The sequence below is a fragment of the Vipera ursinii genome, assembly GCF_947247035.1.
Source record: "Vipera ursinii genome assembly, chromosome: 7".
Lineage (NCBI taxonomy): Eukaryota > Metazoa > Chordata > Lepidosauria > Squamata > Viperidae > Vipera > Vipera ursinii.
This window is the reverse complement of record NC_139521.1, coordinates 72125425-72152596: the sequence shown is the minus strand read 5'-3', so window position 1 is coordinate 72152596 and position 27172 is coordinate 72125425. Positions and strand designations below refer to the sequence as shown.

The following is a 27172-nucleotide window of genomic DNA, read 5'->3' as shown; positions in this document are numbered from 1 at the left end:
CAGTTCTTTGCTTGCAGAGGTTTTATTACCTGACTAGGTAACATCGTCAGGCTGAGTGAGTGTGGGGTGTTTACATAGAGTAGCTTGCCTTGCCAATGTTGGTGGGAGTCAGTGGTGGGATGCAAATAGGTGAACAACCGGTTCTCTGCGTGGATGCCGCTTCCGGAAGTCCGTTCTGGGCCTGGGCAACAAAAAAAATTAGCTACCGTTTCTGCCGAAGCGGTGCGAACCGGCTGAATCCCATCACTGGTGGGGGTGTAGTTTTCTCTGGGGTAGCCCCCCTCTCCCCCCCCCCCCCGCGATAAGGATATTGTTTTCTGCTTGACTGTTTGTCTGGTGCTAATCTCTGCTTATCTGATTGTAGGCTGCTGGAGAGGATGTGTTCTGATCTTTTGGTTTCCTTTTTACCCTTTTAAAATCTCTTTTGAATGGTGTGTACCTAAGGTTTATCTCTACGTGTCTATTGAGGTCTGAGTGACAGGCTTCCAGGAATTCCCTTGCATTTGGGGGTTTGGCTTGGTCTAGGACAGGGGTAGGCAACCTTGGCTCTTTTATGACTCGTGGACTTCCTGACAGTGAGGACAATTAACCAGTGGAACAACCTGCCTCCAGAAGCCGTGAATGCTCCAACACTGGAAGCTTTTAAGAAGAGACTGGACAGCCATTTGTCCGAAATGGTATAGGGTTTCCTGCCTGAGCAAGGGGGTTGGACTAGATGACCTCCAAGGTCCCTTCCATTATTATTATTATTATTATTATTATTATTATTATTATTATTATTATTATTATTATTATTATTATTATCAATGAATGAATCAATTCTCAGGTTCTCCAGATTCCCTCCCCCCAAAAAAAACCCCACAACTGTTAAAGATAGTCCCCAACTTACAACCGTTTGTTTGGGGACCATTCAAAGTTAAAACAGCACTGGGGAAAAAGGTGACTCGTGACTTTTTTTTTTTAAGACGAATGCAGCATCCCCAGGGTCACATGATCAAAACTCAGACACTTGACAACCGGCTCATATTTACGACAGCTGCAGTGTCCTGGGGTCACGTGATCCCCTTTTGCGACCTTCTTACAAGCAAAGTCCATGGGGAAGCCAGATTCACTTTACAACCATCTGACTAAGTTAACAACTGTAGTGATTCATTTAACACCTGCGGCATTGAGGGCCATAACATGGGGCAAAGCTCCACGAACAACAACTGCTTTGCTTAGCCATTTGGGGGTCCATTGTGGTTGTAAAGTGAGGACTGTGTGCATTTCTGACCTCTGTCTGCTCTTTTACTATGAAACTTTGGTTGTGCACCAGGTCTGTGGGTACAAAAAAAAAAAAAAACCCGCATGCCTCTTTTGTGCCTGGGTTCGATGGGTGCTGGACAGGGGGTGGACTAGCTGATCTCCGAAGCCCACTTTGGCCTCTACGCAACATTTCGAAATGCTTTCTAAGCATTCCTCTTTCTTTGCAGTTGGCCAACCAGAAGGGGACATTGCAAAACGAAATACGTTTCCTTGTCTCATCTTTCACTGAAATTGCTTAGGGGGAAAAAAAAGTTATTCCCTTTTAAGAATATTTGCAATTTTCTCACAGTCCTTTTGCAAGAGAGAGGCAGATTCTGATTTAGCAAGGCAGGGGACAGGCAAGGAGTGCTGTGCATCAACACGACTCTTAGCATAGAGACTTTCTGTTTCCTGTTTAAAAGACTAAAGGTCTTTCACATACACATAGTCCTCATTTAGTGACCATTCGGAGTTACCATGGCGCTGAAAAAAGGGGCTTACGGCCTTTCTTTCACACTTATCATCGTTGCAGCATCCCCAGGGTCAGGTGATCAAAATTCAGACGCTTGGCAACTGACTCGTATTTATGATGGCCGCAGCGTCCCCGGGGTCCCCTTCTGCGACCGTCTGATAAGCAAAACCAATGGGGAAGCCGGATTCACTTAACAAGCGTGTTGCTAACTTAACAACCGCCATGGTTCACTCAACAGCCGTGGCAAGGAAGGTCGTAAGATGGGGCAAGACTCACTTAACAAACATCTTGCTTAGCAACACAAACTTTGGGGCTCCATTGAAAAAAATAAGGTTCTACATTTAGGGAAGAAAAATCAAATGCACAAGTATAGTATAGGTGGTACCTTGCTCAATAGTAGTAACTGTGAGAGGGATCCTGGAGTCCTAGTGGACAATCACTTCAGTATGAGCCAGCCGTGTGTTGCAGCTGCCAAAAGAGCCAACACAGTGCTAGGCTGCATTAACAGAGGGATAGAATCAAGACACGTGAAGTATTAATACCACTTTTCAATGCCTTGGTAAGGCCACACTTGGAATACGGCATTCAGTTTTGGTCACCACAATGTAAAAAAAGATGTTGAGACTCTAGAGAGGGTGCAGAGAAGAGCAACAAAGATGATGAGGGGACTGGAGGCTAAAACATATAGGGAACGGCTGCTGGAATTGGGTATGTCCAGTTTAATGAAGAGAAGGATGAGGGGGGACAGGATAGCAGTCTTTCAGTATCTCAGGGGCTGCCCCAAAGAAAAGGGAGTCAAGCTATTCCCCAAAGCACCTGACAAGAAGCAATGGGTGGAAATTGACCAAAGAGAGAAGCAACCTAGAACTAAGGAGAAACTTCCTGACAGTGAGAACAATTAACCAGTGGAACAACCTGCCTCCAGAGGTGGTGAATGCTCCAACACTGGAAGTTTTTAAGAAGAGACTGGACAGCCATTTGTCTGAAATGGTATAGGGCTTCCTGCCTGAGCAGGGGGCTGGACTAGATGACCTCCAAGGTCCCTTCCAACTTTATATTATTATTATTATTATTATTATTATTATTATTATTATTATTATTATTATTATTATTATTATCCTCCAAGGTCCCTTCCAACTTTATATTATTATTATTATTATTATTATTATTATTATTATTATTATTATTATTATTATTATTATTATTATTATCCTCCAAGGTCCCTTCCAACTCTGTGATCATCATTCTTATAACTGTGGGCGTGAATCAAGGACTCCCTGTATGTCTTTATTTCCCTTCCGCAGTCTGGCGTGGATGGAGATACAGGTGGTCCTCACGCTGCAAACAGAGCGGAGCCCCAAATTTCTCTGGCTAAGCAAGGCAGTCATTAAGTGAGCTTTGCCACCGTCGTTAAGCAAAGCGCGGCAGTTCCTGAGTGAATCATTGGCTTTGCTCGTCAGAAGCCAAGTCTGGCAAGGCGGCCAAAGGGGATGACAGGAACCCAGGGAGACTACAACAGCCATACACATCCGTGCCGCTGGCAAAGCACCTCAATTTTGATCATGTGACCACGAGGATGCTGGTCACAAGTGTGGAAAACAGTGCTCGGTCCTTTTCTCCACTGCCTTTGTAACTTCAGATGGTCTTCACCAAAGGAAGGGTTGTAAGCCAAGGACTTACCTGTGCAGGGCGGTAAACCTCGCTGAGTATTTCAGCGCGCAAGTTTAAAGAGAGGCCGTAAAAGCTGCCTGCGACGGGGCGTGGTTTTGAAAGGCAGTTTTATATTGATGATGGATAGATATTTATCTTCCTAGTGCCTCCCCTCTCTTTATATGACCATAAAAGCAGGGAAAATGGGCGAACTGTTTAGCCCTCCCGAGTAAACAGTGACTGCCAAGTTGTCTGAGACTCTCTTTTAAGGTCTCCCCCCCCCAGCTGGTCCCCACATAAATTAAGAAGCACATAAATTGTAACCTTATGGTTTAGAGAGCTGCTTGTGTTTGAAATCACAGCTGCTGGCTTCCTCGCTGAGGAGGGAGCTACGTCTCGCACGGGGCGGCTAACATCTGCATGCAGTAGCGTTTGTAAACAGGGATGGGATGGCAGCTATTCCTCACCCAAGAATTTCAGACCGGATCCTTCGTTTGTTTGTTTGTTTGTTTGTTCGTTCATTCATACATTCATTCATTCATCATATTTCTTACCCACCCGTCTCCCTTAGAAAGGGGCTCTGGGTGGTTAAAAATATGACATATTAAGAGGAGAGGAGAGGAGAGGAGAGGAGAGGAGAGGAGAGGAGAGGAGAGGAGAGGAGAGAAGAGAAGAGAAGAGAAGAGAAGAGAAGAGAAGAGAAGAGAGAATAGAAGAGAAGAGAAGAGAAGAGAAGAGAAGAGAAGAGAAGAGAAGAGAAGAGAAGAGAAGAGAAGAGAATTAATGACTAGAATAGAATAGAAATAAGAGGAGAGGAGAGAAGAGAAGAGGAGAGGAGAGGAGAGGAGAGGAGAGGAGAGGAGAGGAGAGGAGAGGAGAGGAGAAGAGAGAATAAGGAATAGAATAGAATAGAAATAAGAAGAAAAGAGAAGAGAAGAGAAGAGAAGAGAAGAGAAGAGAAGAGAAGAGAAGAGAAGAGAAGAGAAGAGAAGAGAAGAGAGAATAAGGAATAGAATAGAATAGAATAGAATAGAATAGAATAGAATAGAATAGAATAGAATAGAATAGAATAGAATAGAATAGAATAGAATAGAATAGAATAGAATAGAATAGAATAGAATAGAATAGAATATAGGGATAGAATAGAATAGAATAGAATAGAATAGAATAGAATAGAATAGAATAGAATAGAATAGAATAGAATAGAATAGAATAGAATAGAATAGAATAGAATAGAATAGGCAGTCCTTGACTTACAACAGGTCATTTAGTAACCGTTCAACATTACAACAGCACTGAAAAAAAATGACTTATGACTTCACACTTATGATCATTGCAGCAGCCTCATGATCATGTGATCAAAATTCAGTTACCAAGCATCTGAATTTTAAATCACATGACCACGGGAATGCTGCAACAGGCGGGTGTAAGTGTGAAAAACGGTCCTAAGTCACTTTTTTCAGCGTCGTTACTAAATGAATGGTTACTAAGCCAACTGTACTGCCTTACAGTTCCTGGCAAGGTGGCTTTGAGGAGAAGAAAGGAAGGTCAAGGAGAAGGCTGAAGGACATCTAGACCAGACATGTCAAACACAAGGCCCGGGGGCCGGATGCGGCCCGTGAAGTGGTTTCATGTGGCCCGTGAAGCCATCCTGGAAACAGTGAGGAAACGGCCCCCACTGCCTTGGCCCTGGCCCAGAGACCCTCCTTCTGTCCCACTCCTGCCCAGGCCCCCATAGGCACCCTTGATGCGAACGATGTAGAGCTGGCCACGCCCACCCAGTAGGCCACGCCCACCCAGGCCACACCCACCCGGCCCCCTGAGGGCAACCGCAATGCTCATGCGAACCTCAATGAAATTGAGTTTGACACCCCTGATCTAGACAGACGTAGCCCAAATTTATCCTTTTTGCTGAATTCGTAGAGCTGATTAGACCTTCCCTGAACAGAAGGCATCTAAAAAGCAGTTGTTACAATCTTTCTTTGGTGCCCTGCCTCTTGTCTCTGTCTTCACCCTGGCCAGAAACAGACCAGAAAACCTGATTAACTTTATGCTGGCATTTAAGGGATGCTTTGACTAGGATATCTATGGGGATTCTCAGTCATCCAGGTCATGCTTGTCCCAAAGGGGCTTTTTTCCAGGAGGCAGCTGGACTTTCTTGTTTTTCTTTGAAGACGTTTCGCTTCTCATCCCAGAAGAAGCTTCTTGGATGAGAAGTGAAACGTCTTCAAAGAAAAAACAAGGCAGTCCAGTTGCCTCCTGGGGAAAAAAAGCACCTTTGGGTTTTTATTAGGATAAAGGTAAAAGGTAAAGGTTCCCTCGCACATGCGTGCTAGTCGTTTCCGACTCTAGGGGCCGGTGCTCATCTCCGTTTCAAAGCCGAAGAGCCAGCGCTTGTCCGAGAATGTCTCCGTGGTCACGTGGCCGGCATGACTAGACGCCAAAGGTGCATGGAACACTGTTACCTTCCCACCGTAGCAGTCCCTATTTTTCTACTTGCATTTTTACGTGCTTTCGAACTGCTAGGTTGGCAGGAGCTGGGACGAGCAACAGGCGCTCACTCTGTTACGCGGCACTCGGGATTCGACCCACCAAAGTGCCGACCTTCTGATCGACAAGCTCAGCGTCCTAACCCACTGAGCCACTGCATCCCTTTATTAGGATACCTTTGCAAAAATGGCTTTTTAGAGCATCCTTCCCTCTGCTCAGAAGTCAATTAATATTTCTCTGATTTCTTCCAGGCTACTCATCAAGAAACTGTTCAAACAGGTAAGTGGCTTTGGTCAATTGGCTTATTTGCTCTGTTGTTTATTTATTTGCATACAGTATTTGTTTGTGCTCTGCCAGTTGCTATTTTATTTCTTTACTTGCATTCAGTATTTGTTTGACACCCCCCCTTCACCAAGGCTCTGAGTGGCTAATTATTTTTTTTTAAAAAAATATCAACTAATTCATACAGAATAATAAGCAGTGCTTTTTTTTGCAAAAGAAAAAGGTGCCGGAACTCACACATGTCATACAACCCGCCTTGCCTACTGTTGTGATTCAGGGTCAGCCTGTGGGTTCGGCAGTTTGGTCAGATGACTCAGATGAGGGGGAGGAGGGGGGTGTTGAATAACTTGCTGATGATGGCTTTGAGGCTCCTCAGAGCCCCCAGCCAGGCCCCTCCTACCTGGTGGAGACCCAGCTGTGTGAGCCTGACAGCGTGGATTAAGATGACCCACAGCTGGCCCCGTTCAAGGACGCCCGACGCAGGAGGCAGTCAAGTAGGAGCAAGCAGAGGAAGGCTGTGGGGCTTCTCGGAAGGAGGCAGAGAGAGGCCACGCCCTGAACTCTTTATAAAGGGAATGTTTGGGGAGGGCTGGTTTGCTGAAAGCAACCACTCAGATAGTGTTTCAAAGCTCCGGTATCGTGTCTTGTTTGTTTTTGTAATAAATTTGGCAGACGTAATTCCAGCCTCTTGCCGTCTGTAAAGGGGTTGCCTTTTCTGCAAGGCCGGTAGAAGGCTGGTACAGAACACCTACCCTACAAGGTTCCACCCCAAAAAAGGTGCCGGAACTCCGTTCTGAGCGTTCTATGAGAAAAAAAGCCCTGATAATAAGTAATAATAAGTACTCTGGGATTTTAGAATTCAAAGAGACCAGTCCCTCCTGCATGACACTCCAAGCTTAATCATTGTTGATAAGAAAGACAAAAAAAAAAGTCCGGATAGTGGATATTGCAATACCTGGAGACGGTAGAATACAAGAGAAAAAAACTGGAGAAAAAAACACAATTGCAAAATAGAAAGACCTGCAAATAGAAGTAGAACGACTGTGACAAAAGAAAGCAAAAATAGCCCCAATAGCTATAGACGCCGTGAGTGCAATCCCAGAACATCTGGAGCACCACAAGAGCACCGTCCAGCATTGTCAAAATCCCCACCAGCCAATTGCAAAAGGCAGCTTCACGCAGAATAATTTACATCCAGCAAAAATATCTCTAAGGCCGTCAAACACCGTCTGCTTCTCCCCTGGTCTTTTGGGAAGAACGCGACGGGTGAATAAAAACGCCAAATTTAGTCTGACCATCTGGCTAACCAAACCTCACAACCGCAGCCACCCAAACCGTGTGCAGATGGGAAGCGAGTTTTGTCCTGACCTTTCTTGCCACGGTTGTGAAGTGAATCCCTGCAGTTGTTAAGTTAGCAACGCGGTTATAAAGTGAATCCGGCTTCTCCCATGGACTTTGCTTGTCAGAACGTAGCAAGAGGTGACCCAGTGACTCCAGGACATTGCAGCCATCATAAGTAGGAGCCAGTTGCCAAGTTCCTGAATTTCCATTACCTCAGTCGTTAGGTCATTATGCAGATCTGGCTTCCCTCATTGACTTTGCATATTGGAAGTGCTAGCTGGGAAGGCTGCAAATGGTGGCCATGTGACCCCGGGAGGGTGGCTCTCGTGAGGATTTTGGATTGATTTGTTCAATATCCATCAGCTTGGTGGGTTTTTGGTCGTTTACTGTATTCTTAGGAGTCATCTCCAAGTTCAAAGGTATCAACGCTCTTCCTTTCCTGCTTCTTCCAAGTCCAATGTATGCTTCAGTAGAGTGTCATTGGGAATACCATAGCTTTCCCAGTTCCAATTTTTGTAGGGATAACGGAATAACAACCTTGGCTAGCTTAGGAATTCTGGGAGTTGAAGTCCACAAGTCATAAAAGAGCCAAGGTTGCCTACCCCTGCCCTATACATTTCCAGAAAAATGGCTGTCCAGTCTCTTCTTAAAAACTTCCACTGTTACAGCATCCACAACATCCTGAGGCAAGTTGTTCCCCTGCTTAATTGTTCTCACTTTCAGAAACTTTCTCCTTAGGTCTAGGTTGGTTCTCTCCTTGATTAATTTCCATCCATTGCTTCTTCTCCTGCCTTCAGGTGCTTTGGAGAATAGCTTGACCCCCTATTTTGAAAGACATCTGTGTTTGAGAGATACATTCCCAGAACCTCAGAAAGCAAATAGGTGGCAAAAATTCTCCGGGGTTGAGCAGCGTCTGCCAATGCATAAATTAAGACCTGAGTCATGAAGGTATATGACTCAGGTCTTAATTTATACATTGGCAGACGGTGCTCAACCGTCAGCAGATGATAATAATAATAATAATAATAATAATAATAATAATAATAATAATAATAATAATAATAATAATAATACAAAAATGCCAAATCCAGTCTGAACATCTGGCTGACTGTGCGATGATTAATAATAATAATAATAAAACAGAAGAGAAGAGAAAAGAAAAAATATAGAATAGAATAGAATAGAATAGAATAGAATAGAGTAGAATAGAATAGAATAGAATAGAATAGAATAGAATAGAATAGAATAGAATAGAATAGAATAGAATAGAATAGAATAACAGTTGGAAGGGACATTGTAGGTCATCTAGTCCAACCCTCTGCTCAGGCAAGAAACCCTATAGCATTTCAGACAAATGGCTGTCCAGTCTCTTCTTAAAAACTTCCAGTGTTGGAGCATTCACAGCTTCTGGAGGCAGGTGGTTCCACTGTCAGGAAATTTCTCCTTAGTTCCAGGCTGCTTCTCTCCTTGATCTTCCCATCCATTGCTTCCTACCTTACTGATAATGAAGAAAAAATAGCTTTTGCAGCTGGAGGAAAAGATAAAAGACATCTTCAGCTAAAGTTCATTTAGTGGCCATTTGAAGTTACAGCGGCGCTAAAAGAAGTGACGTACGATCGTTTTTTTGTACTTACCACTAGCATCCCCACGGTCAAAATTTGGAAACTTGGCATCTGGCTCATATTTGTGACAGTTGCCATAACCCAGGACAGTGTGTGTGTCTTTGTGTGTGTGTGTGTGTGTGTGTGTGTGTGTGACGCGATCCCCTTTGGCCACCTTCTGACCAGCAAAGTCAATGCAGACGCCGGATTCACTTCACAACTCTTTTACTAATTTAACAACCTCAGCGAGTCACTTAACAAGAACAGTGGTAAAGGAGCGCCCCAGGGTGTGTGTGTGTGTTTGTGTTTGTGTTTGTGTGTGTGTGTGTGTGTGTGTGCAAAATTCGCTTCACAACTGTCTCGCTTAGCAACCGATATTGTGGTTGCTCCGTTGTAGGTCGTAAGTCAACAGAGTGCCTTGTATCTTTGGTGTCGGAAAATATCTGCCATCCTAGATCTCTTTGGAAGATCTGTAGCCAGAGGAGGGGGAAGGAGATCAAACTGACAGCGCGGATCATTTTTTTTTTCCAGCCTAAGTTCTTACATTCAAACTTCACCAGCTGACGTTGGCTCAATGCCTTTCCAAGAAGTGACTTGGCTGCTGTCTGCAAGCTGAAGCCAGACATCCTTGAGCAATGAAGGGGCCTGTCATTAATCCTGAGTCTACAAGAAAAGTTTGAATGGCCCTTGAGGAATCTTTTGCCAAGGAACGCCCCCCCACACACACACCCCTTGATGAGGAAAGACAGCCCTTTCTCCACTGGCTTTTTTCTTTTTTTTTCTTTCTTTTTTCTTTTTTGCAAATCTGCTTGCGTTAAAGCACCTTTAACGTGGAGAGACTCCTTGAAAACATACGGGATTTTGCTGTAACCGTTTGGGCTTTTAATCACGCGAAATAAGATAGTGGGCACCCACCTCGTTGAATTCCCCCACCCCTGCCCCCCCGTGGCCTTCACTAGGAAAAGTTGCAGGAATTGGGGATGTCTAGTCTAACGAAGAGAAGGACTAGTGTGACACGACAGCAGCCTTCCGATATTTCTAATATATAAAAAAAAGATGTTGAGACTCTAGAAAGAGTGCAGAGAAGAGCAGCAAAGGTGATTAGGGGATTGGAGGCTAAAACATAAAAAGAACCATTACAGGAATTGGGTATGTCTAGTTTAATGAAGAGAAGGATGAGAGGTGACGTGATGGCAGTTTTCTAATATTTGAAGGGCTGCCCCAAAGAAGAGGGAGTCAAGCTCTTCTCCAAAGCCCCTGAAGGCAGGACAAGAAGCAACGGATGGAAACTAACCAAGGAGAGAAGCAACCTAGAACTAAGGAGAAACTTCCTGACAGTGAGAACAATTAACCGGTGGAACAACCTGACTCCAGAAGCGGTGAATGCTCCAACACTGGAAGTTTTTAAGAAGAGACTGGACAGCCATTTGTCCGAAATGGTATAAGGGTTTCCTGCCTGAGCAGAGGGTTGGACTAGATGACCTCCAAGGTCCCTTCCAACTCTGTTATCCTATTAATCAGTTATTCTGCAGTCAACTTTTTAGCTTGGATGGGATCTGTGGTGTTTCCATTCTTTGAATGACCAGCGAAGGAAGGATTTCTCTCCCTCAAGTATCTTTAGATTGCTTCGTCGTTAAAAACATTACTGACTCAACAATTGCAGTGATTCACAACTGTGGCAAGAAAGGTCGGAAGACAGGCCAAAGTTCACCCATCAACTGTCTTGCCTAGCAACAGAAATTTTGGGCTCAGGTGCAGTCGTAAGTCGAGGACCACCTGTACATTAAGCCAAGCCTACAGTATGTGGGCTCACTATGTTTCCTTAAGCCATCATTATTCCTTACGTGACCTCACGTGATTGGAACATTTTTTGCCGGTGACATTAATCCAGGATACCTGGAACGAAGCTTTGGAGATGGACTCTGTTCACGTTCTTCTACCAGTCCTCTTTTGAATTATGCCTCTGGCCTGTCTTTCATCTCCGACGTTTTATGAAGTGACCATAGAAGGGAATTACTTGTGCAATGCATTTAGGCGCTTGATTTCTTAAAAATTCTATGCTGCCTTTTGCCTGCCTGGCAACTATCCCTCCCTTTCTCCAATGGGGAACAATAAACTAACCTTCCTATGGGAGACTAAATTTTGGCTTGTCCATTTGGCTGATTGCAGTGATATCTGGAAGACAAGCCACTGTGGCCTTCTGAAGACCACCTCAGTGGGCAATATAAGACTTTGAAGAGGTTTAGATGTCTCTGGTGAGCTACTTTGGTGAGAGGGCTCTGTGCCCTAGACCTGAAAAAGCCAAATTTTAGCTAAGATTAAGCATCCACAGTTTCTACAGAAGGCATTTCATGTATGGTGACAGGATTCCATATCATGTAGGTTTTAGTGATGCTACTCAGGGTGAAGGAAACAAGGCCCGGACATCTTAACAGAGCCAAAACCAAGACTGTCAGTTGCACAAAATTTTGTCCCAAGAATATTTTATGCTTATTGACCAAGGAAGGAAGAATGAATGAATGAATAAAGAAGTAAAGAAAGAAGGAAGGAAAGAAAGGAAGAGGAAGGAGGGAGGGAAGGAGGGAGGGAGGGAAGGAATAAAGGAATCAACCTATTGAATAAATTCTCTCTCTTTTTAAAACAGAAACATCAAAGCACAGCCTGAAACCATATGCCTTAACCATCCCAGTCCGCAGCAGCGCAGATGGAAGCTACATTTCCAACGTTGTTTCCGTAACGCACTCCAGGAGATCCGCAAGGGACGTTTCACCAACTCCACCCAAGGAACTCTACTTTAATGTATCCGCTTTCGGGAGAGAATTTCACCTCCGACTGAGGTCTAACACTCGTCTAATAGCTCCTGGCGCTGTGGTGGAGTGGTACGAAGATTCCCCCTCTATCTACAATGCAACGGAAGAGGTCCATCAGGATCACGGCAAGGGGGTCGCGGAGAGACTATGGAAGAAGGAATCCCTATGGACCAACTGTGCTTACGTTGGAGATCTGGTGGATGTCGCAGGAGCTTCTGTCGCCGTGAGCAACTGTGATGGCCTGGTAAGACACATATTTTAAAGCAGATGCCGTCCTTCTTGATTATACACCCATGTAGTCCTTGACTTGTAAAAGTTCGTATAGTGACCGCTTAAAGTTACAAAGGCACTGAAAGAAGAGTAGCTTATGACCATTTTTCACCCTTAACGACCGTTACAGCATCCTCCCTGGTCACGCGATCAAAATTCAGATGCTTGGCAACTGGCTCGTATTTACGACGGTTGCAGCATCCCAGGGTCATGTCATCCCCTTTTTGCGACCTTCTGACAAGCAAAGTCAGTGGGGAAGCCCAGGATCCCTTTACAACCCTCGTTGTTAACAAGCCCAGTGATTTCCTTAGCCGCCGTGGCAAGAAAGGTGATCACATGAGGCAAAACGTACTTAACAGCTGCCTCGCTGAGCAACGGAAATTTTGGAGCTCAGTGGCGATCACAAGTCAAGGACTACCCTGCATTGGTAATAAGGGAGTGAACTTAACTTGGGTGATTTAGAAGCATGTTGGCCGAACCTTGTAAATTTTTATCATTTTTCTTTCAAATGGAATCATTTGCGAAGCCATCGGCTTTTTCGTGATCTGAACCGAACAATTGTATCATTTAGTTCAGGGGCAGGCAACCTTGGCTCTTTTATGACTCCTGGACTTCAACTCCCAGAATTCTTGAGCCAGCCACGCTGAGGGGAAAGGGAGAGGTTTCCAAGCTGAGCCTTGCTGGCTCAGGAATTCTGGGAGTTGAAGTCCACGAGTCATAAAGCAGCCTAGGCCTAGGCCAGGGGTAGGCAACCTTGGCTCTTTTATGACTCGTGGACTTCAACTCCCAGAATTCCTGAGCCAGCCATGCTGAGGGGAAAGGGAGAGGTTTCCATGCTTAGCCATGCCGGCTCAGGAATTCTGGGAGTTGAAGTCCACGAGTTATAAAAGAGCCAAGGTTGCCTACTCCTGAATTAGTTCAATCATGGTTATCCTTCTAATCTCAGGCTGAACTTTTTCCGACCTCTTGAGAGACTTTTAACTGAAAATGCTGGGCTCAAGGTCTCTTTTTTGGGGGGGGGGAGTTGTTTGTTTGTTTGTTTGTTTCTAAGGGAAGGCTTTCAGGTAAAGATTCCCAGGAATTTCAGGCAGTGACATAGAGGCTTGGTTCTCTCAGCTGGAATAAACCCAGCATGGGAGTCAGCAATTCCTGGTTGAAGGCATCTCTTGTTGCACGGAGGTTGGGCAGATACAATCTTGAGAGTTTCTGGGTAGCTTCTGCTTTCTTGACATCATAATAATAATAATAATAATAATAATAATAATAATAATAATAATAATAATAATAATAATAATAATAATAATAATAATAAATAACAACAACAACAACAATAACAACAATAACAACAACAATCATCATCATCATCATCATCATCATCTGAAGAAACAGTGGACCACCTGGTAAGCTGCTGCAAGAAGACCGCACAGACAAGCAGCGGCATGACAAAGTAGCAACAATGGTGCATTGGAAGATCTGCAAGAAATATCATTTGCCTGTAAGCAAGAACTGGTGGCATCATAAAATAGATAAAGTCATAGAAAATGATAAAGTTAAACTGCTCTGGGGCTTCAGAATTCAAACAGACAAGCACCTGCAACATAACACCCCGGACTTAACAATTGTCAGGGCTTTTTTTCTCATAGAACGCTCAGAACGGAGTTCTGGCACCTTTTTTGGATGGAACCTTGTAGGGTAGGCAAGGTGGGTTGTATGACATGTGTGAGTTCTGGTACCTTTTTCTTTTACAAAAAAAGCACTGACAATTGTCGATAAGAAAGACAAAAAAGTCTGGATAGTGGACGTGGCAGTGCCTGGAGACAGAATAGACGAGAAAGAACTGGAGAAGATAACAAAATGCAAAGACCTACAAACAGAAATAGAAAGACTGTGGCAAAGGCAAGCAAGGGTACTACCAATAGTAATAGGCGCCTTGGGTGCAATCCCAAAACAACTGGAGCACCGCTTGAACACCATTGGCATTGACAAATTCGCCATTAGTCAATTGCAAAAGGCGGCCTTACTAGGAACTGCTTCCATCCTGCGACGATATCTGTAACACCATCCAACATCCACATCTGCCTATCCCAGGTCCTTGGCAAGGACTCGATAGGTAGACAAAAATGCCAAATTCAGTCTGAACATCTGGCTGACTGTGCAAATAATAATAATAATAATAATAATAATAATAATAATAATAATAATAATAATAATAATAATAATAATAATAATAATAATAATAATATGTTGGAAGGGACCTTGGAGGTCATCTAGTCCAACCCCCTGCTAAGGCAGGAAACCCTATACCATTTCAGACAAATGGCTGTCCAGTCTCTTCTTAAAAACTTCCAATGTTGGAGCATTCACCACTTCTGGAGGCAGGTGGTTCCACTGATTAATTGTTCTAACTGTCAGGAAGTTTCTCCTTAGTTCAAGGTTGCTTCTCTCCTTGATTAGTTTCCATTCATTGTTTCTTCTCCTGCCCTCAGCTGCTTTGCAGAATAGCTTGACTTCCTCTCCTTTGTGGCACCCCCTGAGATACTGAAAGACAGCTATCATGTCCCCCCTCGTACTTCTCTTCATTAAACTAGATATCCCCAATTCCAGCAACCGTTCCTTGTATGTTTTAGCCTCCAGTCCCCTGATCATCTTTGTTCCTCTTCTCTGTACTCTTTCTAGAGTCTCAACATCTTTACATCGTTTTGACCAAAACTGGATGCAGTATTCCAAGTGTGGCCTTACCAAGGCATTGCAAAGTGGCATTAATACAAGGTCAAATCTGAGAATTGATTTATTTTATTTATATATCAGACATGGGTACCACCCATCTCACAGCTTCTGAGAATGCAGAACTAGACTAGAAGACCTCCGAAGTCCCTTCCTACTGTTATAATAATGATGATGATGATGATGATGATGATGATGTGCCAAACTTGTAAGTGGAGGCAGAACCTCAAATTTGCTAGAACTGAGTCTGGAGGAGTGTGTCATTCAGTCTGGAAAGCATCTCCTTGAATGGCTGGGTACCACTCTGCTTTTAGGATATGGGAAGCCAGAAATCAAGTGTATGAAGGTGGAGCTTTCTCAGATCGATCCCTGACCTGTTCTGATTTTTGGAAGCAAGTCACAGTGAGCTTTTCACCTCTTAATGATGCTGGAGTGACCATCATGGGTTACAACTGGATTAGAATATAGTGTTCTGTACCAGCCTGCTACCGGCCCTGCAGAAAAGGCAGGTTTACAAGAAGGCAAGAGGCTGGAATTACGCCTGCCAAATTTATTGCTACAAAAACAAATAGAACAAGACACGAACCAAGAAACAGGAGCTTTTCAAGCGGTTGCCTTCAGCAAACCAGCCCTCCCACGCATTCCCCCTTAAATACAGTTCAGGGCATGGCTTCTCTCTGCCTCCTTCCGAGGAGCCCCATTGCCTTCCTCTGTTTACTCCTGATTGACTGCCTCCTGCGTCGGGCGTCCTTGAACAAGGCCAGCTGTGGGTCATCTTCATCCACGCTGTCAGGCTCACACAGCTGGGTCTGCGTCGTGACCAGATGAGAGGGGCCTGGCTGAGGACTCTCAGCAAGCTCTTCAACACCCCCCTCCTCCTCGTCCTCCTCTGAGTCGTCTGACCCAACTGCCGAACCCACAGGCTGACCCTGAATCACAACATATAGAATAATAGGACTGGAAGGGATCTTCTAGTCCAACCCCCTGCTTGAACAGGAGACCTTAAACCATTCCAGACAAACGGTTGTCCAATCTCTTTTTGGAGACCTCCAGTGTTGGAGCATCCACAACTCCTGGAGGCAAGCAGTTCCACTGGTTAATTTTTTCTGACTGTCAGGAAATTTCTCCTTAGTTCTAGATTGGATCTCACTTTAACGAACTTTTTTTTTAATCCCATTTATATCCTGCCCTTCTCCGAAGACTCAGGGCAGCTTACAATCTAAGAAGCACAAATCAATGTGCTTAGCAGTAGCCTTCATTCTATGTATATGCCTGCTTATTAGGGCTTTCGGGGGGCCCCCAAGTGGCATTATTACAAAGTCAGCTTAATTGCCCCCAACAATCTGGGTCCTCATTTTACCTACCTGGGAAGGATGGAAGGCTGAGTCAACCTTGAGCCTGGTGGGACTCGAACCTGCACTAATTGCAGGCAGCTGGTGTTACTTAAGGAGGCATTAGCCCACTGCTCCACCAAGGAACTTCTACCTGTTCCTTCTTGTCCTGCTTAAGACTTATTGTGTCTTGAATTGCTGGGATTTGACAATAAACGAACAAACAAAATAAATCATAAAAATAAACAGAATGCATAAATAAATGAGCAAACCTAAATGAGTGGTGATAGCTAAAGTCAACTTTGAAAATAATGTTACTCGATCAGGTCATGGAAAAACTTCACCTAAGATTTTCCTTCTTCCAGTAGCCAGTCAGATGTTCTAGGTCCTCTCAAGCAAGGGATGGAGATGTATGCTTCTCTGATCATTGATCATTGTTCCTTTAACTGGGATTTGGAGACATGTTGCTCCCAACCCTTGTTGAGCATAGTAAAATTTGGATGGTAAAAATAAGGACGGTCCATTGTCAACCTCTTTGCTCTTAGAAACACAGGATGGAAGTCACGGTAAAGGCATCCGAGTGTTAAGGCACATTGAGATCTGAAGCCTTGGTTTCTGCTTTGAGTATTTTTTGAGCCATCAATTGGCCAGGATGAGATGTAGTGCATTTATAGACAGATCAAAGTAAGCTGGATCTGTGGGATCCTTGCTTTTTTTTCTTTCCCAGATGTTTCATTACCAACTAGTGCACTGATGATATTACCCAGTTTGGTAGTAAAACATCTGCAAGGAAACAACTAAGCTCAGAGAACACTAAAAACCGCATAGTTCATCCCTCAGCTAAAAATGTCCTCTGCTACTGGCTACATCAATTCAACATCTGGTGAAAGGACTGGAAAAGAAAGAGTTATAAGCTTCACCCAGCCAGGTATTTTTTTACTGGAGAACGTTTACAATACTTTTTTTTTTTAAACCATGGTACCCTCCAGATGTGATGAGACTATGTAATCCCCAATTTTCCCAGCCTAATGCAAGCTAGACTCCTGGGAGTTCTAGCTCCTTGCCAACATATCTGGACAGCATCCATGGAAGCTACGATACGAGTTTGGGGGTTTGAAAGTAAGACGGGACTGGAAGGTCAGGCTCTTTCCAAAATGGACTGGAAGCCAAATTCCATCGAAATTGAACTTTTGCATGCAACCGCTTGCTCTGCAGACGTGTTGAAGAGGCCGAGAAGGCTGGAGCGAACAGTGTGGGACCTGTGGCAAGGTGATTAGATGCATGCTAGAGTTCAGTCTCTGGAATCATTATGGATCTGTTTCTGGATAGACGCTGTTCCTTGCGCATAAGTCTGATTTCTTCCTTCCTTTCCTCTTTCACCGTTCTCATTCCTATAGTTGGAAAAGATCCCGAACAGTCTGTGCCAAGTCCACCTCATTTTTTCTGAGAAAGCACTCTCAAATGTTGAAAGAGGCGGCCTTGAGCTGGCCTCTTTTGCAGCCTTTCCCAGATGTTGCAACCTCTGCTAGGAAGAAGACCTCTTGGGGTGCAGGGAATCAACCCTGGCAAAATCAGCGAAACCGACTCTTGAACAGAATACAGGCTGCTTCTTTATTATTATTATTATTATTATTATTATTATTATTATTATTATTATTATTATTATTATTATTATTATTATTATTATTATTATTATTATTATTTAGCGTATGATGAGAACGTGATAAAAGAGAAATAAACATATATACCCAATACATGGAGATTCTCAAGTCATCCAGGTCATGGTTACAACAGCACTGGAAAAAAAGGGACTTATGTCCGTTTTTCACACTTACGACCCAAGTTGCCGCCTTCCCCCGTGGTCATGTGATCAAAATTCGGACACCTGGAAACTGACCCATATTTATAATTGTTGCAGTGTCCCAGGATTATGTGATCCTCTTTTGCAACCTTCTGACAAGCAAAGTCAATGGGAGAAGCCAGATTTGTTTAACAGCCGTATTGCTAACTTAAGAGCTGCAGTGATTCACTTAACGACTGTGTCCAGAAAAGTGGCAAAATGGGGAAAAACTCATGTAACAAGTGTCTCCCTTAGCAACAGAAATGTTAGGCGCAATTGTGCTCGTACATCAAGGGCTACCTGTAAAGGCTGGATAAAATTTCTAATAAAATAAAAATAAAGAGGTCTTCATAGCAGCAGAGATTGGGAGGGAAGTTAGTTTCAAATGAAAAAAAAATCTCCTTCCTCCTACTTTTTATAGCTAGCATGTTTATCTCTTCTTCCCTCAGTATATTCCCCCACCCCATAATCAACTGCGCTGCAAAGTGGAATTAGCAGGCGAAGTTTTGTATTTTTTCCTATGAGTGTAATAAATCTGCTGTGATAAAAAATCACACACACACAATAATTCATTTATTTCCCCTCCTGCCATATAATCTGGTTTTATTATGATGGAGTACGATCTGGGGAAAAGTGCTTTTGGCAATGGGAAATTAGATGTTTTTCAGGTGGTTTCGTTCATTTTCCTTTCCTTGTTTCCAAGAAGGGATGAATGAAAAAATCAGTGACTCCCCTGATAAAATCCAGAAAATTTATGTATGTCTGAGAAAGAATCAATGTACCGGGCTAATGATGAGAGAATAATACATAACATATTAACAGACCTTATAGTCTAAAAATGGCCTTTTCCAATACTGACATTTTAAGCTACGCTCAGATATAAGACTGTTTCCAACAGGAACATTTTTAACCAGCAGAAACTTTGCTTTGTCGAGAAGGTAAATATGAACCTGAATTTGAAAGAGATGCTCATATAATTTGGAAATTATATTCAGTAACCCTTTATTGCATGGTTAGCCACAAAATGAAATGAACAAATTAACACCTTTGGGAAGTTAGGTAAAAGGTAAAGGTTCCCCCGCACATGCGTGCTAGTCGTTTCCGACTCTAGGGACCAGTGCTCATCTCTGTTTCAAAGCCGAAGAGCCAGCGCTTGTCCGAGGACGTCTCCGTGGTCATGTGGCCGGCATGACTAGACGCCAAAGGCGCACGGAACGCTGTTACCTTCCCACCGGAATGGTCCCTATTTTTCTACTTGCATTTTTACGTGCTTTCGAACTGCTAGGTTGGCAGAAGCTGGGACGAGTAACAGGCGCTCACTCTGTTACGCGGCACTCGGGATTCGACCCGCCAAACTGCCGACCTTCTGATCAACAAGCTCAGCGTCCTAACCCACTGAGCCACCGCGTCCCTTCTTGGGAAGTTAGGAGACATAATTTCTGGGTTTTATATATCAAATCAGATTTAGAAACTGCCCATTTCAGTCCCAAAGCAACTCTGTTTTATTTATTTCTTTATCAAATTTTTATAATTATTCCTCTCTCTGAGAAAGGGATTTTGATTGATGTGCAAGTAAAAAACTAGGAAAGCATCAAAACAGTATATGACATTTACATTTTAAACAGCAAGGATGGATTAAAAGTTAATATTAAAAGTTTGGCTCTTTTGTTTTCCAGTTGCTAACAGGATCACAAGAGTGGGTTACAAAACCTGTGCAGATTTACTCATGCCGATGAGGCACACTTAGAAGATATAATCCATCTTTATTTACTTTTTCTTAATAAGTTTAATATTTCACCCAATATACTACTCTCTCCTTCTATTTTTTTCCCCATATTAGGTGGGTTGGGTCAAGAGATAATGTGATGGCTAACAGTCCACTTCTGAGCTTTGGTAACTTAAGTGGAGACTGGAATCTGGGTTTTTCTGACATTAAATCATTCTTTTCACTTGGTCTGACTTATAAAAGTATTAATGTCAATTATATTGTTAATACTATAGAATTTGGACTTCTAGTCTAACCCCTGCCCAAGACAGGAGTCTTTAAACCATCCTGGACAATTAGTTGTCCAATCTTTTCTTGAAGACCTCCACTAATGGAGCACCCACAACTTCTGAAGGCAAGCTGTTCCACTGATTTATTGTTCTTACTGTCAGGAAATTCCTCCTTATTTCTAAGTTGGATCTTCCTCTAATGAGTTTTCACCCATTGCTTCTTGTCCTGCCCTCAGGTACTATGGAGAGTAAATTAAGGCCTTCTTCCCTGTGACAGCTCTTCAAGTATTGGCAGATGCTAGCATGTCTCCCCTGAGCCTTCTCTTCATTAAGCTAAATACACAAGCTTCCCTTAATCATTCATCATATGATTTAGCCTCCAGATTATACGATGAGCAGCTAAGGAAACTAGGTACTTGTTAAGATATTTAAATTTAGTAGCTGGAGCAGCAGAATAGGACAACTTATCACAGCCAACTTGCTGCAGAACAACTCGCCACCACCAATGGGCCGTGGGACAACGCGCTGCGGGACAATTTAACAATTCAGTTCAATTCTTTAAAATAAATAAAAACATATTTTAATGTCTGCCGTTCCCATTTCATTCTGTCCCTCCTTTTGCATCCTTTCTTTAATGATTATTTCTTTGATATTAGTGTAACTCTTGTCCCATGGTGAGTTGGTCCATGGCTAGTTGGCTGTGGCAAATTGGCCGTGGTGAGTTGGCTGTGACAAATTGTCATGGATCCCTGGAGCAGTGGGGTTGTGCAGTCAGCCCGAACACACAGTTGTGGTTGATTGGTAGCAGAATGCTGGCTCCTGCGTGAGGCAATCTGCGCTGTGATTGGTTGCTGTGGGTGTGGAGCGGGAATTTCCCTTTTTTCCCCGCCTTTTTCTTCTGTGTGCACTGTGTGCTCTGTGATTTACCTCAGGATGCTCCTGGCTATCTAGTTTGCTTTATGTATACTGTAGTTGTAAACTATATTTATTTATATAAAACTACAAGTTTCTCTCAATGCCTCTGACTTAATTTGGACACCGGCTGCGCAATTCTCTGACAGTATTTTTTTTTTAAAAAAAACCTATTTCATTGAAGCATTGGAAACCATTTTTTCTTATCCCTGATAATCATTCATAGTGTTATTTTTTCCCCCATTGAAAAGTGCATCCTGAAAGTGGTTGCAGTGTTGTTCAAAGGAATCTCTTTGTGGGGTCCTACTCCAGGGTGTGTAAGTAGTTTGGAGGTTTCTGGAGTGACTCCGTTCTACATATGTTCAACTAATCATCTCAACCCAAATTAAAATATTTGCATAGTTCTTCCAGTCGTTGGGAAGGAGATGACACAAACTATTGTGCTAATCAAACAAATGCAGATCAGATGCAAGGAATAGGATCCTTTCCTAAAGCTCTCATCTGGAGAGACAGATGTTGGCTGGATTCTTGCGAGATTTCTTATTCAGTTACTGAATAAGCCCACTCTCTGAGCTTGCATTACAACTAGTCAGAATAACAGAATAACAGAATTGGAAGGGACCTTGGAGGTCTTCTAGTCCAACCCCCTGCTCAAGCAGGAAATCCTATAACATTTCAGACATAACTTCTCAACTTGCAATGGGGTAGGCAACCTCGGCTCTTGTATGACTCATGGACTTCAACTCCCAGAATTCCTGAGTCAGCATAGGACTGGGAGTTGAAGTCCATGAGTCATAAAAGAGCCGAGGTTGCCTAGTGACTGAAGATAGATCAGCGCTGAAAAAAAGTGACATGGCCATTTTTCACGCAACCATTGCAAGATCTCTTTTATTGACAGTTGCAGTGTCCCAGGGTCACACAATTACCATTTGTAATGGGTTTCCAAAAATCAAAATCAATGGAGGAAGGCAGATTCAATTAACGACTGCATGATTCACTTAATAACTGCACTGAGCTGCATAATAACTGTGTGTGTGTGGGGGGGGGAAGGATGTAAAATGGGGCAAAAGTCACTCCTAACAACTGCCTTGTTTAGCAACAGAAACATGGGCTCAATTATGGTCATAAGCTGAGGACTGCCTGTATACATTGAATGATAAACACAGTGCTAGGCTGCATTAACAGAGGGATAGAATCAGGATCACGTGAAGTGTTGATACCACTTTACAAGGCCTTGGTAAGGCCACACTTGGAATATGGCATCCAGTTTTGGTCACCACGATGTAAAAAAGATGTTGAGACTCTAGAAAGAGTGCAGAGAAGAGCAAAAAAGATGATTGGGGGACTGGAGGCTAAAACATATAAGGAACGGTTGCTGGAATTGGGTATGTCAAGGTTAATGAAGAGAAGGACGAGGGGGGACATGATAGCAGTCTTCCAATATCTCAGGGGCTGCCCCAAAGAAGAGGGAGTCAAGCTATTCTCCAAAGTGCCTGAAAGCAGGACAAGAAGCAACGGATGGAAACTAATCAAGGAGAGAAGCAACCTAGAACTAAGGAGAAACTTCCTGACCGTGAGAACAATTAATCAGTGCAACCACCTGCCTCCAGAAGCTGTGAATGCTCCAACACTGGAAGTTTTTAAGAAGAGACTGGACAGCCATTTGTCTGAAATGGTATAGGGTTTCCTGCCTGAGCAGGGGGTTGGACTAGATGACCTCCAAGGCCCCTTCCAACTCTGCTATTCTATTCTATTCTATTCTATTCTATTCTGTTCTGTTCTGTTCTGTTCTGTTCTGTTCTGTTCTGTTCTATTCTGAAAACACAGATTGGGTGTCTATAGATTGCTGATCTACAACCTGTCACCAAGATTAAAATAAAACAGATCTTTCAATGATTTGCAAATGTGGCGGGTGAAGAGTGGATACATGGCAACTCCAGATGTGACAGTGGCCACTCCACCTTTCAACCCACAGCTGGCAAATCTTCTCTACTTAGATGCTGGTGGACTTTATCCCATCAGACGTGGCCTCTGACGTTGTTGAGGCCATGACTTTGTGGACAATCTAACACCAAGAGATGGAGGAGAATAGATTTTTCAAGCTTTGCCATAGATCTATCAGATGAAAAACATCTCTGTCGCATTTCCTATGCCCCAGATGATTCAGTCAAATTGAAGTGAATGCAGCTAGTCCTCAACTTTCAACAATTCATTTAGTGACCATTCAAAGTTACAATGGCACTGTCAAAAGTGATTTATGACCGTTTTTCACACTTATGACCGTTGCAGCTTCCCCACAGCGTCAAAATTTCTTGGCAACCTGCTCATATTTATGACGATTGCAGGTGATCATAGGATCCCCTTTTGCGACCTTCTGACAAGCAAAGTCAATGGGGGGGGAGCAAGATTCATTTAACAACTGTGTTAATAACTTAACAATGGCAGTCATCCACTTAATAATGGTGGCAAGAAAGGTCATAAAACGAGGCAAAGTTCACTTCACAAATGTTTCGCTTAGCAACAGAAATTTTGGGCTCAATTGCTGTAAGTCAAGGACTAACCGCATTTTATTTGGCCGAGTGTGATTAGACACACAAGGAATTTGTCTCTGGTACAGAAGCACTCAGTGTACATGCAAAGAAACAGAACAATAATAATAACACCGATAAAAGGGGACAGTAAATAAGATAATAAGAAGGATAAATAATAATAGTACATCCACAGTATATGACATTAGACAGCATGGATGACACAAGGGGAAAATCTTTTTCTGAGGCTAGTTGTTTTGGCATGTAATGCCCTATATCAGCATCCCAAGGAGAGTAGTTGAAAAGTTTATGTCCAGGTTGTGACAGGACCTGCAGATATCTACTCCGATCTCCTTCTGACCTGTGCAATATCCAGGTCTTCTGTGGAAGGCAGGCTGGTTGATGGTTGCTGCAATTTGGTATGTCTGGTTTAATGAAGAGAAGGACGAGGGGGGACATGATAGCAGTCTTCCAGTATCTCAGGGGCTGCCACAAAGGAGCCAAGATATTCTCCAAAGCACCAGAAGGCAGGACAAGAAGCAACGGATGGAAACTCATCAAGGAGAGAAGCAACCTCGAACTAAGGGGAAACTTCCTGACGACGAGGACAATTAATTAGTGGAACGACTCGCCTCCAGAAGCGGTGAATGCTCCAACACTGGAGGTTTTTAGGAAGAGGCTAGATGGCCATTTGTCTGAGATGATATAGGGTTTCCAGCCTGAGCAGCGGGTTGGACTAGATGACCTGCAAGGTCCCCTTCCAACTCTGTCGTTCTGTTCTGTTCTGGCCTTCGTGCATTCTTCACGATCCGTTGGAGTCCGTGCCTGTCCCGTTTGATTGCTGTATCAAATCAGAGAGTGGGTCCCCAAAGAAGCATTTTTAAGACCTCAGCTGAGCAGAGTTGCAGAGTTTCCTCTGCAGGCTGGCTCTCCCACATCCAACTGTGGATAAAAAAAAAGCACAGGTGTCATGCTTGGCCAACACCTCCCCTCCCCACCTTTAAAGCGACCCACAGCTCCATCCCTTCCAGCAATGGAATTAGGGGGGGGGGAAACCATCACCGACTTACTACAGAGATGTTTTGATGAGAGCAGCCAGGGGCAAAAAGCAGTTTCTTTCAGCTTCCCTTTTTCCCTCTCTGTAAATCGGGCAGTGTTCAGGGTGACTCTGACAGGTTTTGTGTTTTTTTTCATCTCTGGGCTTAAAAAAAAAAAAAGAAAAAGCCAGCGGCAGGTATGTTGTGACGCAGGTTTCGCACAGCCATTGAACCCGATCACACCTTAAACCAACAGAGCGGGAGAAAGGGGACTGTGTCTCTCTGGCCCTCGAGAGTGTGCGTGTGTGTGTTTTTTTTAGGTCCGGGCAGCCGTAGTTTTTATAAAAGCCCGTTTTTATGTCCACTCTTTGACAAGTTCAAGGCCGGAGGGCTGTCTGCAGAGAGGGCTGCTGTCTCTGCGCCAAGCCTCTTACGTTGGACCCCCACCAATTTCTTCACCTCCCTGCCTATTTGTCTTGGCGGGTCAACAGGAGTTACTATCCCTGAAGCCTCAGCCCTTGGACTGATGAAACCCAGAGGTTTTCCTCCTTTTTCAGCGCAGCTATTTAGAGGGGCCAAAGGCGTGGCAATAGCCATAGCCATAGCACTTAGACTTACAGGTCTCTTCATAGTGCTTTACAAGCCTTATCCGAGTGGTTTACAGCAGGGCTTTTCAACCTTTGCACCCATTGTACCACTTTTAGGAATTGGCAACATCCGAGTACCACCAGTCGCCTAGCAAGGTGTCAAAAACTTGATGATCAAAAAAAAAAAAGAAAGAAAGAAAGAAAGAAAGAAAGAAAGAAAGAAAGAAAGAAAGAAAGAAAGAAAGAAAAAAGCGATGAAGTACAGGTACTCCTCGACTTACAACATTTCGCTTAGCGACTGTTCGAAGTTACAATGGCACTGAAAAAAGTGCCCCCCAAGCCACAGCCGAGCAAGTCACCTGCCTGCCCGCCCGGCAGCACTCTTCCTCCTGTCCAAGGTTTTCATTGTTGTGAGCGTTTCTGTTGAGGATTGGCAGCAGGGGTGGGGTGGGGGGTGTTTGGTTTTTATTCCCCCCGTCTGTTGGGTGGTTGCAGCAGGTTTTGGTCACTTCACATGAACCTGGGACACTGTGACCGTCATAAATATGAATCAGTTGCCAAGCATCTGAATGTAAATCACAAGACCCTGGAGATGCTGCAAAATTCCATCTGATCGGCGCTTCTTCTGAGCTCAGCAGAAGCGCCGGGATCAGCGCCGAGCTCCAGCTGGATCCTGGAGCTGATCCTGGCACTTCCGCTGAGCCCTGACAGCCCTGCAGCTCCAACCGTCTCTCGCTCAGGCTTGTGCGGTGCTGCCACCAGTTCAGCTCACTCCCCTCCCCCGCTACCACTTTTCTAGGATGGTCGCGTACCACCTGGCAAGTGCCAAAGTACCACAGGTGGTACCCATACCACTGGTTGAAAAGCCTTGGTTTACAGAGTCAGCCTATTGACCCCCCAACAATCTGGGTCCTCATTTTACCCACCTCAGAAGGACGGAAGGCTGAGTCCACCTCGAGCCGGTGAGAGTCGAACGACGATCCAGTCAGGATCGAACTCCTGGCAGTGGGCGGAATGAGCTGGCAACACTGCATTCTAACTACCGAGTTTGCCGCAGCTTAGAAAGCAATAGTTAGAGCACTTAGATTTATATACTGCTTCACAGTGCTTTACTGCCCTCTCCAAGCGGTTTAGAGTCAGCCTATTGACCCCCAACAAACTGGGTCCTCATTTTACTGACCTTGGAAGGAAGGAAGGCTGAGTCAACCTCGAGCCGGTGAGAATCGAACAACGATCCAATCAGGATTGAACTCCTGGCAGTGGGCAGAATTAGCTGGCAATACTGCATTCTAACTACCGAGCTTGCCGCAGCTTAGAAAGCAATAGTTAGAGCACTTGGCACTATATCCTGCTTTACAGACCTCTCTATAAGCAGAGTCAGCCTATTGGCCCTCAACAATCTGGGTCCTCATTTTATTGACCTCGGAAGGCTCAGTCAACCTTGATCCAATCAGGATCGAACTCCGAACAGTGGGCTGGATTAGCTGGCAATACTGCACTCTAACTAGTTACATTGCTAGAACACTTAGACTTATATCCTGCTTTACAGTCCTCTCTAAGCGATTTGCAGAGTCAGCGTATTGCCCTCAACAATCTGGGTCCTCATTTTATTGGGAAGGATAGAAGGCTGAGTCAACCTTGAGCCGGTCAGGATCGAACCGCTAGCAGTGGGCAGAGTTAACCTGCAATACTGCATCCCAACCACTGCGCCGTCAGGGCTCAGTGGATATGATCCTTTACTGGTAGTCCTCAAGTTATGACCACAATTGGGACTGGAATTTCCATCTCTAAGCAAGGCGGGTAATTAAGTGACTCCTGATTTTCCATTGCTGATTTTCCATTGCTAAACAAGGCAGTTGTTAACTGAGTCACGACTGATTTTTAGGGCCGTTTTTGCCACGGTTGTTAAGGGAACCACTGTGACGGTTAAGTGAATCATGTAATTGTTAAGCAAATTCGGCTTCCCCTGTTGATTTGGCTTGTCAAAAGCCAGCTGGCGGTCATGTGACCCCGGTGTG

At 44.0% G+C, this 27172-nt stretch overlaps 1 protein-coding gene across 1 annotated transcript in view; it reads left to right on the top strand.

Annotated features, from left to right (window-relative positions):
- Positions 1–1761: 1761 nt before the first annotated feature.
- Positions 1762–27172, top strand: part of ADAMTS3 (ADAM metallopeptidase with thrombospondin type 1 motif 3) — a gene marked incomplete at both ends in the record, with an annotated part of 140427 nt that continues 115016 nt past the window's right edge. The window contains 4 exons of the mRNA XM_083368043.1: positions 1762–1826; positions 3061–3082; positions 6148–6175; positions 11765–12174. Of these exons, the coding sequence (XP_083224169.1) occupies positions 1762–1826; positions 3061–3082; positions 6148–6175; positions 11765–12174 (525 nt within the window). The remainder of the gene's footprint in view (positions 1827–3060; positions 3083–6147; positions 6176–11764; positions 12175–27172) is intronic.